At 36.9% G+C, this 15,502-nt stretch overlaps 2 protein-coding genes across 2 annotated transcripts; both read right to left on the reverse strand.

Moving 5' to 3' along the window:
* Positions 1 to 249: 249 nt before the first annotated feature.
* LOC121735625 lies at positions 250 to 2,611 on the reverse strand. Its single transcript, XM_042126521.1, has 2 exons — positions 2,497 to 2,611; positions 250 to 1,273 (listed from the first exon to the last, which is right to left on the reverse strand). The coding sequence occupies exons 1-2, from the start codon at positions 2,571 to 2,573 to the stop codon at positions 250 to 252; spliced, it is 1,101 nt and encodes a 366-aa protein (XP_041982455.1). The 5' UTR covers positions 2,574 to 2,611.
* A 4,646-nt stretch (positions 2,612 to 7,257) lies between these two features.
* On the reverse strand, positions 7,258 to 11,577 carry LOC121735352. Its single transcript, XM_042126152.1, has 2 exons — positions 11,383 to 11,577; positions 7,258 to 7,873 (listed from the first exon to the last, which is right to left on the reverse strand). The coding sequence occupies exons 1-2, from the start codon at positions 11,555 to 11,557 to the stop codon at positions 7,347 to 7,349; spliced, it is 702 nt and encodes a 233-aa protein (XP_041982086.1). The 5' UTR covers positions 11,558 to 11,577; the 3' UTR covers positions 7,258 to 7,346.
* Between the last annotated feature and the right edge of the window lie 3,925 nt (positions 11,578 to 15,502).

Consider the following 15,502-nt stretch of genomic DNA (forward strand, 5'->3'; position numbering starts at 1 on the left):
AAAAGCTCGAAAAACCATTTTTGAAAGCCGGGTTTTTTCATGATTCGATCTCGATGCCCTAATCCTACTCTATGAGATAATATACTAATAGTCTGTCATAAAGCGGCATTTTAATTGAATTTTTGTCAGTAGTGATTAGCCGCGGTAAAGATCGGAACGACACCTTAAGTTTATGTCCACAGTTTGTCTATACTTTCGCATTTCTACCGGTGACCATGCTAGGGCTACTGGTAGGGCTACTAACATGTTTTAGTCGTCTACATAGTCTACATAGTCATAAAGGGCGCACACCTCCGAATAGCTATTGATTGGCCCTTTGTCTGTGAATCTACTGGGATCTAGCAGACAATTGTTGAAGGTTTCTCTGACGAACTCGTACGCTGTTGGCGAATGACCGTACAGCGTGAAGCAGAAGTTCCTGAACTCCTCAGAGCATATAATATCCGTATTGGAGTCCTTGTGGTAGATGTGACGGAAGAGTTCTGACGCTATCCGGTTCTCGCTCGAGGAAGTCACATCACGCTGAATCTTCTTGGCGATTATAGTCTTCAGCGCGAATTTCCTCTCCTCCAACCGTCGAATCTTCTGCTGCGCGCTTCTCAGCTTCGACCTGTAACTATTACAGAGGCTCTCGCTTTTCCTTAACTTCTTCCTCAATCTGTTCTCCATCGCGGTATCGTACACGGAGTCCAGATCAGATTCTCTGATATCATCTTGTTCTAAAAAGCTTCTGGGCATTTCGTGCATTTGGATGGAATTTGAAGGTTCTGTTGATGGTAATTCTTCAAAGGACATCAATTTCACAATATTAGGAGTAGAATCAGGCTCCACTTTTACGTTGATTCCGTCCAAGGGATCCAACTGCTCCTGCTTTATGTCTTGCATATTCACCGAGAGACTCGATTCCTCTATCTTTACGGTCGTTATACGTTGAGATGGACCCGATTCTTCCATCTTCACATTCGATACACCATTAGAGGGACTGCATTGTACTTTTTTTATATTTGGTACATGTTCGAAGGATATTTCCATGGATGTACCCGCTTTGTCTTGGTTTGCCCCTGCTATATCCTCCCTAGTGATGCCGAGGTTTCTCGACGGTTTAGCTTTCTTTTTGGTTAAGCGTCTACCTTTCATGGTGAAGTACATGTCGTCGTCGTCAAAATGCAGCGAGCAGACGACGCAGAATTTCGACGGCGTCCAGTCTTTGTCCTCCCTGCTTTGACGGATGATGCGGATCCACGCGTTGCGGAGATCGAAGTCAGTCGGGAATCTGAAAAGGAACAAGTGTGGTAAAAAAAATATAAGTAATCTAATATCACGGACGTAAAAAAAGTATCTAATATATGAAATTCTCGTGTCACGGAGTGCGTGGCTGAATACCTCTGAAACGGCTCGACCAATTTTCGTGAATCTTAGCGCGGCTTGGGTAGAGAATCGGACAACATCTATTTTTTTTTATATTGTTATTTCCATTTGTTCAATAAATAATAGTAAAATCTAAAATATACTAAATTATTACAACTCGAGACCATAAAGTTAATATACCTAGCGGAATAGAGAAACAAAGGCCTGAGCAAGAGAGATGTCACTATCAGTAACACTGAGTGGTAAAAAGAGACGTGTGATACATGACAGTAGCACTCTTTTTTTGACGTCCAGTCGGCACGTGCCGCACGTTGACAATTTAATCTCATAGAATTCATGTTCAATCGTTTGACAGCTCGAGATTGTTGCTCTATTCCGCTAGGTATATTAACTTTATGCTCGAGACTGACGGCGACCATTGTTTATGCGACTAGGACGGGACAGCGATGATGGACGTTGTCATGGTGACATACTTATTTAGTCACGTCAATAAAATGTGGGCGAAATCATGGCGAAATACTTTGTATGGCAAAACAACGTTTGCTCGGACAGGTAGTATAATAATTATAATATTATATAACCTACTTGGAATCGAAGTAAAATTACAGCAAAATTGTGGTAGTATGTTACATAAACAATTTTACATTTTTTTTACATACACTTGTGTTTTTATAGGATGCCCTAGAATATAATACAAACTTCATACACCCTGATAAAGCTGGAGACAAAAACAGTCGCGGGTGATGCACGCGGCTTGTTTGTATCTGATTAATTGCAAATTGGCTGGCTGGACGTTTTTTTGCGTCCGCGGACGGTATGAACGAGAAACGTGCACATTGTTGACAGCTTAACTCTCGAAAAGTCCCAAAATTCGTTCCCAGGTTAACACTCGTAAATCGATCGCTCAGAATTCAGATATGGGCCCAGTTACCTACTGACATATACGCGTAAATTGTATGACCGACCCGAGTACGACTATCGACAAGCAACCAAAAGTACGAGAGTGCATTTCATCGAAGTTGGAATTTTCGTACTTTTGACACTTTAATTATAAGTTATAACAGCTGTCGTTCTCGTTACTAAACAGTAAACAACAGCATTTTGCTAAACTTCAAAATTATAATATACCTGTGAAACGAAACTCCGTCATCTTTCTTCTGTTTTTGTGAACAACTTTTACAGTGTTTTAATACACAAGACGGCATTTTGACTCGATGAAACAGCACACACCAAAACGTGCGAACAGCGCGGCGGTCCGCGCGGTACTGAAGTGAAGTTGTATTCGCTTACAAGTTTGTATTGACTTTTGCGGCTTCACTCCGTCACTGTCTTGCTCGCTCTATGAGTTCTATGGCAATTTGGCATAACATAGAGTGACGTTAGGGCTGCACACACGGCGGCTATAATGTATGTATATCGTATACTCTTAACTTTTAGTAAATATTGTATATTAATACAATTGCAATATAACTAAAAGTGAAGAGTATACGATAGTACCATCGAGGAAATTGATTCCTAGGCAGTTGACGGACCTATGTCATGTGGTCGGCGTATGTCACTTCAATGTTAGCTGAATCGCAGCGTCAGAAATGCTGCAGGTGCGTTACCGGCCTTCAAGAGGGAATAGGGTAATAGGGGAGATTAGGGATGGGAAGGGAAGGGAATAAACTCACTCACTCGGCGAAACACAGCGCAAGCGCTGTTTCACGCCGGTTTTCTGTGAGAACGTGGTATTTCTCCGGTCGAGCCGGCCCATTCGTGCCGAAGCATGGCTCTCCCACGTATATATATAGGATGAACATATTATTATGTTCATCCTAAGCACAGAATATATATTAGTAATTGTCCTAAGTTATTTATACTTATAATATCATTTCTTTCATTAATACGAAGAACGACAGAAATAAGGAACATCCTTCCAATAACATAATAATTATTTAACCCAGGTTAACCAAGTTACTAAATAGCCTTAAACAAAATAATAAGTACGTACGCCATAAAAATTCACACACACATTTAATATTGGACCTCTACAAATCAACAAAATGCAACATCTATTTTAGGAAACAAAAATGTCTGTAAAATAAATGATGTGATCATCTGTCATTTGTCAAGAGTCACAACTCAGGCTCCTGCTGATATTCATACAATGATCGTCTCTGACTGTGTACAAATATTATTCGTTATTTTGTCACATTGTCGCCAGCTGGTCCTTAATGATGGTGGGAATATTATTGTAATTATTGTACTTACTATTTAAAGAATTAAACGTTTTAACAAAATCAATTACTTAATCATTAAAACTAGAGATCGCCCAATGGTCGAAATTCGAACTCAAATAAAAATTTCAACGCTTTTCTGTTGTCAAAACATTGACTTTATTATTTTTTAGACATAATTTTACGACAGTCTCAGACTAATAAAGTCGAATGATGACAGACTGGCCGTGTAATAATTGTCTAACAGTATAGTAGGTATAAGATTCAATAAAAAAACTAAATCTATTTTCAATTTGACAACAGACTTCAATCATAAATAAAATAGTACAATTCGTGTGTATAGGCTTGTCAATCAATAGCTCTAGCGTGTGTGTTCTAGTGTGTGTAATGTTTTATTTGTTAAAAAAATGTATGATAAAAGCATAATTTCAAAATAATATTAGCTCGATGCACTCCTTCACCATATATCCTACTATCCTACTTAATATTATAAAGACGAAAGTTTGGATATTTGTTACTCTTTCACGCAAAAACTACTGAATGGATTTTAATGAAACTTTACAGTAGTAAAGCTTATACATCAAAATAACACATAACACATAGGCTATAATTTTAACCGACTTTCAAAATAGGGAGGTGTTATGTTCATTTTTATGTTCAACGCTTACTCTGCCGTTTGTAAACCGATTTTCAAAAATTTTCTTTTAGTGTAAAGGGTATCATACCAATTTGGTACTATATTCACAAAAGTGGTGACGAGGGCACTGTAGCGCTACTTTGATAATATTAGAAATGAAATTAGAAAATACAATACTACAAAGTTTTCGTTAGAAGCTTATCTTCAGTTTTGTTTTTAGTTTTTCGTAGTGCTAACTGCTAAAAATAAATGGATTATACATAGGTACTGCTACTTCACGTTATCTACGTATGAAATCGTTGTTAATTTATTACGCCTATCTAAATTACGGAGAGGAAGTCTGTAATCTGGAAACATTTAATCGATAATAGAAAAGACAGTTGTACATCACTAGTATTAGTTAAAATTCTCCCACTACTGCTATCAGCGCCAATATGGCGACATGATGGCGACTTTCAAACATCATTTTTACGTCAAATTTAGTTCCTATCCCTAATAATGGGGGAGCTGCCGCTTCAAATAGGCAATAGGCACAAAAAATAGCTGTCATTTCAAAGAGTATCATCAGTCCAGCGTACTTGTATAATGGAGGTCAGTGGAAATTTCGGACAGTGTGCGGCCGGACTTACTATGTAATTCTATTGTCAGTCTTTTATAAAGGATTTTAAAAATAAGGATAGGCTTCGAGCGTATGACGATTATTTTGTCAGAAAAATGGTTGTAAAAAATTACTTAGTAAGTACCAATGTTTTTTTTAATGTCAAAATTTTACTTTTTATTCGTGGATGTTAAATAGGACTATGTTTTCAAATCCAAGACCAGACGGACTGTGATTTTTATCCAAATCGGTCCAACAGTTTAATGAATTATGGAATGCAGTTATTTTAACAGCAGTTCGGTAGCGGGCGATTAATGTAAATCAAAATGGCTGTTTAAATGTATACAGCGATCATATATCCAGTATTTTATCTTTATTACCCTCCATTAAGAAAGTAACGATCCAAAAATACATTCCGAATATGAGCGAGGGCCCTTAAAGGGTTATAGTTAATCCCCGATGCCAATTAAGTTTAATTAACCCTTGGGGCCTCCCATCAGGTGCGTGATGAGCTCTTCTATTGACCAATATTTTGCTACATTTCCGAAATTAATTTATTACACGGAACCGTACATTTTTCGATATTCCTTTCCCGGGAATTACAGTTTCTACACACCGATTTCATCAAAATCGGTTTAGCGGTTAATCGAGAAGAGGCATTACAGACAGAAAGGCTGACAGACAGACAGCCAGACAAACAAACCATATTTCGCATTTACAATATTCGTATGGTCGGTGGATGATTGGTATGGATTCAAATTCCAACATTTTTAAGCTCTCCCCCTGCTTTCACCTTCAATAGGAAACATGGAGTTTATGGTTATAGGGTGATGCATTGCGCAAGGGTAGGCGACGTCATGATTACACAGAGATAGGTGACAGTCTGTCTCTCTCGTCACGACTCACGGTATAGTACTTTGTTCTTTGTTCTGCAGGGTTGCCAGAAAAACCAGATTGTGGTCATCGTACATTATACCGACTCCACTCCAACTTAACTCACAGTTTGTCATTTAATTTTTAACTTTATGTAGTGTGAGTGTCCACGCGGTTTGCGTTTGCTCTTGTGTCCTAACAATAAAGCTTACATTTCCATGCCATGCTGTGAGTTGGGTAATGGGTTGGCCCTTGGCGTCGAGTCGGTCTAATGTGCGATGACCAAAGGCTGGAATCACACTGGAATCTCCGCTTTTAAGAATTTTCATTTCAACGCTTAGAATGTTTATGGGTCAAGCAAAAATATTTATTCTGTTTGATAAGCACTTTAAATACCTATCCTAAACATTAGACTTCCATATTAATTGGAGATGCAAAGTTCTACAAAACCAAACTTAAGTTTTGTCCGAACGCGCAATCAAAAGTCCGGCTAGATAGTCAACCCCATTGGGGTATAATTTTTTCTGTTTGTACATAAGGTTTTTTCCACTTGTAGTGGAATATAACTTAATATTCCACGTACTTAAGTGGAATAATTTACAAGATACTCAATTTCTAATGCAAAATTATACTAATATTATGTCTTAACATGCTTTTAATTAGCATTTAGCTGTGAAGATACTATATTATATAGCATACCCCGAAATCCTAATCAAAACGAAGCTGTTTGTGGTTAGCGAGACCCTGTCTTTACTTTATAATTTGTAATCTAATTCTGCTATACGTATTTTAGATTATTATTTATGATAAAATATTATTATAGTGATATCAAAAAGGATGGGCATCGGGTTTATATAATTAATAATAATATTAAGTAACATAATATTGTGTTATAATGTTGAAAATATGCTATTTTAGCTGTGTATTTTATTGAAAAACTAGCTGTCCCGACAAACGTTGTTTTGCCAAAAAGTGATTTTCCCTGTTTTCCTGCTTTTCTCTTGAAGTTTTTTCTGAATTTTTTTCTATAGACCTCACGGAGCCCGAGACCTTTCCAACGAATGCAAAACCGTGGAAATCGGTTCGTGCGTCCTGAAATATTTTTATATATTAGATTAAGATAAGCTGGTAAAAAGTGCACTTTGGAGGTAGAAATAAATAAACAGTGTTGTATTTGAGCTAAATAATTAATAAACCACTTAAGTAATTATTATTTATTTATTTTATATACAAGTATACAATTTGCATCACTCTATACTAGTCCGAAATGTCATTTTCTGGAGTAATTTGTTACTCTAGTACAAGGTTTCTCAAATTTTCGTCTCCACGAACCACTATTAAATTTCCAGGTGACAGCGAACCCCTTACTTATATTGAAATCCCCTCTCCCCCTCCCCTTTAGGAAGGGGAATTCACCGCTTTGCGTGAGAGTTCAAAATACTCTGCCTGTCTAGCTGCCCTAAAATCTATCAAAGACCTCCATTTGAAATCAGCTTGAAGAGTTTCATTTACGGACATAATATCTAATAATGACTCCTGTTGCCACCATTACGTAAATCTTGCCGCGAACCCCCTGCCGTCGAATGGCGAACCCCTAGGGGTTCTCGTACCCCACTTCGAGAAACCCTGCTCTAGTAAAATATTTCCAAAATCAGAAGTCGCCTTCCTCCTTTATGACAACTCGGTCCTGGCCGCACGCTGCACAATTCATATTCTGGCTATCCATCTCCATGATAACCTGCATCACTCTTGTCCTAAACATCAGCTTCTGGTAATTTGTAAACCTCTTTAAACTGGGCTGCAGCGATTGGAAAAAGGCTAAATCTTCGCCTTCTAACTCCAGCCGATGTCTCTTTGGATGTTCTGTTAAACTATTTTCATATTCAGACGTCGCTCTTCTCTTCTGTGGTGGATGTGCTGGGTTGGCCTGCTGGTGGGTTGGATCTGACGAAGGTATAAGGGGTACAAAAGTGAACGGCGGCATGGTGGGTGAAGATGGCTCGTCATCGGCTTCAGGCAACGAGTCCTCTGTCCCTTCGATCTCCTTGTCCAGAAAAGTCAAACTTTTAAAATGTTCGTACTTTTTTTTCTTCTTCGCTCCGAAACCTTGATTGTCGGCCATTTTCTCCTTTTTGTACATATCCCGGGCTGTGCGCCATCTCTGTTGAATTTTTTTGTCTGTAATAAAACAAAATTAAAATTTAGTTATTAAAATGCAGACATAAAAACAGCTCTACTTATGTAACTATTTACCCCGACTTATACATACAATATGTATAATAATACCTAAACATATAATATTATCACAGCGTAATAATTAATTGAACGTGTTGTGGTTAGGGAGCATACCCATACTACGTGACCCATTTAGGGGGGGGGGGGGGGAGGGGGGTCTTCAAAATACTACGCTTGGTCACGAGAGGGGGGGAGGGGGTCTAGAGTTTTGTCACGTAGTCAATTTCGCCGAGAGAAACGTCATACGATTTTTTTTCCTCGCCATTTAATACTTGACACTGGCATTTATTATGGTTATTTATAGCCAACAGCCATAAAAAAAGCAGGCACTGTTGTCACTTGTCAGGCATTTTGAAGTTTGGTGAAGCTGTCAAGTTTGGTGATCATTTACTATATTTGGTGTTCGATTACAATTTGAACTACAGTCGTGACTAAAATAGCTCTTATGTACCATCGAGGAAATTGATTCCTATGTGACAGACCAACGTCATGTAGTCGGATCATGTCAATTCAATGTTAATTGTGATCTGTCGGTTGGGTTTAACTTTAAAAGCGACCAAATTACTTGGGTCCGCCATCTGCCTAGAAATTAATTTCTCTCATTGTTCTATTGTAATTTTAGACTATTAATATATATATTATACATAAGTCTAAGTGATAATACTTTAGGATGTGTATATTGTGTTCCTTTCATAGAGTTCACTGTGATAGTAGCAGCGCTGAAAGACCAAATTTTTATTCACTTTTGTATGGAGAAACTCGTTACACTGGGGCGCTTGCCCATACATTTACCGCTGCTATTTGCACTAAGTATATAAGGAATACGTACACATCCTAAAGTACTATCACTTAGTTTTGGTACACCTTGTATAGTATATCTTAATTAATATTAGTGTCAAGTATTTCTTTTTGGCAAACTATTGGGTATTAATGTATTTTTGGTAATCGTTATTTTTATTCTGATCTTTAATTAAGTAGTAATAATCTATATATTAATACTGGAGCTAAATACTTTGTATCCCTTTTGACGAAAAATGGGGAAACGTATGTGAATGAAATTTTGCACAGCTATAGTTTATATGGTGAAGGAGTGAATCGAGCTAATATTATTTTGAAATTATGCTTTTATCATACATTTTTTAACAAATAAAACATTACATACACTACAACACACACACAAGGAAAAATGACAGATTTTTGAGTGACAAGCCTATACATATACGAATTATATATACTCTTTTATTTATAGTTGAAGTCTGTTGACAACAAGTTGACAAATTGAAAATGGATTATAGTTTTTTTTATTGAATCTTAGATACTATTAGACAATGCTTACACGGCCAGTCTCCGATAAGCTGAGTCCCAGAGACAATAGTTGAAAAAAATATTATAATAAAGACAATATTTTTTTACAAAATATAGGTAGTAGTCCTAATGTCGTTGAAGCTAAGGTCGAATTTCGACCATTGGGCGATCTCTAGTTATTATAAACATGGAAAGAGTCTTTTGTAATAAATAACTTAAGAGGATACACCAAGGGTAGAGAAATGAAAAACAAGTATTCGTAAAATCTATTGCTGTCTCCCTAAACCTCAAGCCTCCCGCCGCAGAGCGCGATAGAGACAACTACAGCTTGAATTGAAAATCAACGATTCGTTGTCCCTGATTTCTTCTCCAAAACTTAACCGATTTAAGTACTTATTCATTAAAAATTAAAACAAGGCTTGAACTGTGTTCCTTTGTTTTATTTTTTTCTAATCTAGCCAAATTTGTTTTCTGGATGTTTGAACACAGCGGAAAATCTGGCCATTTTTTTGGTTTTTGAACGTTCATATCTTTTTTGTAATTAAAGTATAAAAAGACTGAAAACAGAGGGACATGCTAATAGTGGCCATAGATATTAGATATTCAGGAAAAAAATTATAACTCTATCGGCATTATCCAGGGAGGAAACAGGGGGGCAACGTTTGTATAGAAAAAAGGCCCTAGTGTTTCCTCTTAATAAACACAAACATGAGTCAAAATATTTTCATTTTCTAGATACTTTTTCTACTTACAAAATGATTAAAAATTATTATTGTCAATACCACGTGAACAATTGTCACGTCACGAGGTGGAGGGGGGGGGGGATCTTAAAAAGTTGGTCACGTAGTATGGGCATGCTCCCTTATGTACAAAAGAAAAAATATATAAGTAGGGTATGTTCCGATATGCACTGCGAGCACTGCGGGGCTAAAATGGTCACATTTAGCAATTCTTCTCAATCAATTCAGCAAATGAATTGTCAAAACTGTCAAAGTGACAAATGTCAAATCAGTACAAAATACAGAAATGAATTGCAAGCAGAGTTGCATTTTGCGATTTTAGAAAAATGATTCATATTATGATTCATATCATGATTCTTCAAAGCGACCATTTTAGCCCCACAGCACACTGCACATTGCTATCACTGTAGAAAAATTTGTTCCGTTATGGACTGCCAGTATACTGCCGTAGTACCCTAGGGAAATATATGACGTCGTCAGTCATCGCCATATTCTACTGTGAGCACTGCGGGGCTAAAATGGTCACATTTAGCAATTCCTCTCAATCAATTCAGCAAATGAATTGTCAAAACTGTCCAACTGACAAATGTCAAATCAGTACAAAAATACAGAAATGAATTGCAAACAGAGTTGCATTTTGCGATTTTAGGAAAATTAATAATATTATGATTCATATCATGATTCTTCAAAGCGACCATTTTAGCCCCGCAGTTTAATCCCAAAGTTATAAAGTTCTGTTATTAATTTGGATTAATAAATAAAACAATGGAAGAATTGCCAAAATTAACGTTTAAATATATAAGTACTTAAGTACTTACACGAAGTTAATATTTAAGTTAAGTATTGAAAAACATATTCTTTTTAATAATAAATTATAAAACTACTTACTTTTATTATATATACGGGATTCTTTTCCGTTTTAAATAGTAACCAGTAATAACTAACTACAAAGAAACGGCTTCACACATAGATTAAGGATATAGGACCTCCATCATCCATGGCTTCACAGTATACTAAATTGACGTCACACCGCAGTCTGCACTGTACAGTGGTCGCAGTGCATATCGGAACATACCCTTAATACGTTTGACGTTCCTTCAATGACGTCACAAAATGGCGACTAACGGTTTGGAGGGAACATTTAGCAATAAAATTTTAAATCAATTGATTTAAAATTGACACTATTTCAAGCAATAAAAATACCAGATAATCATCTAATAATATTTTAAGAAATATTTCAAAAGATTTGAATATAATACCTAATTATATTATAATGTTATGTTGTTCTAATATTATCATAGCCGTTTTGAATACGAATAGAGATACTGATTTTATAAGAGCGAATGAAAGTAAATATGTATAGGTTCCTGGTACATATTATATAAATGTATAGACTATAGAACTCACCGATATCCGTCTGTTCATCCTCAGTGAGGTCCTCGAAATTTGGAATTACTTCATGGCAGATCTCCAGCCAAGCAGCAGCTCTCGCGGCCCGGCTTTTGTACAATTCATTTCGTCTGTGCCACAATAAGGGCCGCTGTTGCACTTCATAAATTACTTTTTCTGTATCTATTTTCATTTTATCGTGCGTGCGGCCCGCGTCAGTGTAAAAGCGGTACTGAGGAGCGCGCCCCGCGCGCGTGCAGCCCGCGTGACAGGAAAAACATCGATTATTATTATAGCAGCTGGCTGCGGCCGATGCGGGCAACACGCGGACCGCAGCGCGAGGCCGATAACACGCATGACGGGAGGACGGGAGGAGGCTGTTACAGTTACAACTTTTGACTTGAAAGTCATTGAGTCATAAGTAAGTAAGTACTTATGACTCAATTTTGAGAGTAATAATAATTATATTTAAAAAATTTAAAAAATAAGTCTAAAAGACTTTTAACCTATTTTTATGAAACTCGCAGATTGAACAATTTGAAATTATGCACATTTGTTCAGATACTAATATAGACCAACAAATGCGATTACTGGGCAGTTCTGGAAAATATACTACGATAAACGATTATTAAATGAAACTTTAAACTCCAAGCAAAACTCGGTCTTCTAACTCCTAGCCCCTATACCTAGTACTTATCGAATGTTACCACTTACCAACATCCGCACAACACACCGGTCGAATCTCGTCCGATCACCGAAGACTAGATTATAGTAACAATAGACTTTGGCACACATACTAATGTTGTACGCCAATGCTGACCGGGATCATTATATGCTAATAGATTTAAAATAAAGCTCTATCAACTCTCTCATCTGTTTAATTTTTTATTTATGATTCGGGCCATAGGGCACAAAATGAATGGAGATTTCTATCTGCGTTAAAACTTTAATAAGTAGACTAGTGTGGTGGGTAGGCGGTAGGCCGAATAAAATCGAACAAAGTCAGAGTTTACGATTGTTTGTCCAAAAAAGATTAAAAGGAGTTCAATTTTTGTAGGGCTTTGAATCTGTATTTTGATATATGAATAATTATGATCTATAAAGTTAAAAATCTGACGAAACAAACTTAAACAAAATGACAAACAAACGTGTTTTATTTTTAACCCCCGACAAAAAGAGGGGTGTTATAAGTTTGACGTGTCTGTCTGTCTGTCTGTTTGTCTGTGTGTGTATCTGTCCGTGGCATCGTAGAATCCAAACGGATGGAACAATTTTGATCTACTTTTTTTTGTTTGAAAGCTGACATGATCGAGAGTGTTCTTAGCTATAATTCATCATCATCAGCCTGCTCAGTGCTGGACAGTTAGGGTTTATCTGGTTCATGAAAGGCCGTTTGCAACTTTGTATTCGTTTGATGGGTTTTATATTTTATTCTAGTTCGTGACATTTGTGAATATACAATATACGTATGCACATATTAATGGAAAGTTGACCTGGTGCTGCAGCATCACCTGGTTATCAATAGGATATCCAACTCCTCGCCAACTTAGAGCAGAGGTTTCGTGTTTGGGCTCATTTTAATTGCGACAACCAGTAAGAAGTAGTCCCCCGACACATCGTGACAACAATTATGGACTAAAATATTACTTTACACAAGTTAGGAATTATTTGAACTTAAAGGCATTAAATATTATTTCATTACTTTTTAAAGTTTTTTGGCGGTGGTTTTTTTTAAATTTCTTAATTTAATTTTATGTTTATTTGGAGTTTGGACGCATTAACTTTGAGAATGGCTGGGCTAGACAGATCAGCCGTTTAGTTTGTCTGGCTATAGATTTAACAACCTGGTAATCCCTATGATGCTAATGGTACCAGAAGTAGAAAACTTGGAAACAAAATAAAATAAAAACATTTGAGTACATATTATTTCGTAAGTATAAGTAAACAAAAGTACGATAACGAAGCTTCTCACAAACACCGATAGCACCAACTTAAAGTAATATAAAAATATCAAACATTCAAATCAAATCAAATTATTTTTTATTTAGAGTAATTTTTTTACAAAAACATTTCCGAACGTCGATACTAAGGTGCCTACCACCGGTTCGGGAACTAACCCGGCGAGATGAACCGGCGTAAGAAAGTCGCACGGGGCCATCTTTTACTAAAAATATGGAAAATTACGATTTAAAACATAAAATATAGGCTTTAAATGAATGTCAATGGGTGCTGCTGGTAAATTGGAGAACTGTCAAAATGACGTTTTTGTATGAAAACAGCGTTAGTTCCTTTTCTTTTAATCCTCACACTTTACAATTAATCCAATTCACAATTAATCCAATTTACAATTAATCCTTACAATTAATCCAAACACTTTTTATATCTCTTCAAGATTCTCATCATTTTGACTCCCGTCTTTTCAAGTTCATTTCTGTCCGTCTTCAAACGAATAAGTACATATTATAATACAAGTTCTACCTGTCTTAGAACATTGTAAGACGTTAGACGTGTTATAAGCAAGACAATATCTGAAGTCTTTGATTTTCCACCCGGGTTCCTCCCCCCTCCCTGGAGTGTGTCAAAGGCTTTGACGCTTTGAGTCCGACGCCTTTTAGCTACACAATATGCAGCCCAGTCGCTAGATCTTTAGTGAAACTAGAACTAGTAGTTAGAGCATATACTGCTATGTATAAAATACCTATATAAAATATACATTATGTATTTTGTTACGTGACCTGGTGGCCAAGTGGTTACCAAGATATTATTATAGCTTAGAGTCTAAAACTCAAAGGGTGAGTTGCACCAACTTACTTTAACTATAACTGTAACTTTAACAATTAACTATAACTTTAGGCCTCATGTAGAGACGACGTTCTAAAAGTGTTAACTTGGTAACCTACTTAGAAATAAACATTTTTCATTTCATTTCATTTAACTACAATGCAAAATGTCAAATCTTCGGTTAAAGTTAAAAATGGACGCCATCAAGACGCCATATTTAACCATAACCATAGAGCTCGACAAGGCTTTAAATGCACGTGGCGAAAAAAGGAACTAACGCTGTCATCATACAAAAACGCCTTTTTGACAGTTCTCCTTTACCCGCAGCGCCCCCGCCCACGTTCTTATAATGTCGTCTAGCCAGCAACGTCTTCTGTCAAATTCTGTGGTCAAAGTTAAATTAGCCTTAACTATAACCATAACTTTAACCACGCCTCTGGTGCAACCCATTACCCAACCTAAACTATCTCTCTAAATTTTAGACATTATCTTTACTAGATGACGTACGCAACTCGGTTGCGCAATTTTTTTTATTTCGTTGCGTTTATCGCACAGAAACCATTTGGTAGGATAAAAATTATACTTACTACGTCCTTTCCAGGGACTTGTGCCTGTTTTCACCAACGGTCTCCTAACGCTAAGTGTTCCCTAGCGATCTTTGCGAGTCAAATATCTCTTAAAACAAACACATTTAAATAAAAAGTAATGTTTTGCTAAAGTTCTTACGCCCTAAGCACGAACGTGACACACAAAAATTCGTGAAATCTTGAAGGATATTGTACCCTTAATGGCCGCTAGGGGACCACAGCCACAATAGACATAACTACTGTCTACTCTGCCACAGCGTTAGGAGGCGGTTGGTGAAAACAGGCATTAAAGTATCATACCAAATTTCAGCAAAATCGGTTAGGCGGCTTAGGCGTGATTCGTGAAGAGGCACCTGACAGACAGACAAACAGACACGCTTTTGCATATATAATATTATTTGTATGCGATGTCAGCTAGAAAGTTAACACTTAACAGACATAAGTCATAACCTAGCATTTTTAGTAAGTAAGTATTTTATTTTTATCTTTGTTTTGACTATTCCTGTAAACGATTTAGGGCCCATAACCACTTACGTTTCGTACCTGGCCGGTCAAATTTCTTCGGTTGTTAATTATTTTTTCTGCTCCCCACTTGCCTATGGCTATAAGCCATTAAAAGTGTAGAGTTACAACTGACATACACGTGTTAACGCACACACACACACAAACGGGCTCTCTTCACCCATTTTTTTGTGATCTTCACAAAACCTGCATAAATCTTCACTTTTTGTGCCCTTAGCAGTACCTGTCTCTAAGCCGGTGCATTGCAT

This window comes from Aricia agestis, chromosome 17, assembly GCF_905147365.1.
Source record: "Aricia agestis chromosome 17, ilAriAges1.1, whole genome shotgun sequence".
Taxonomy (NCBI): Eukaryota; Metazoa; Arthropoda; class Insecta; order Lepidoptera; family Lycaenidae; genus Aricia; species Aricia agestis.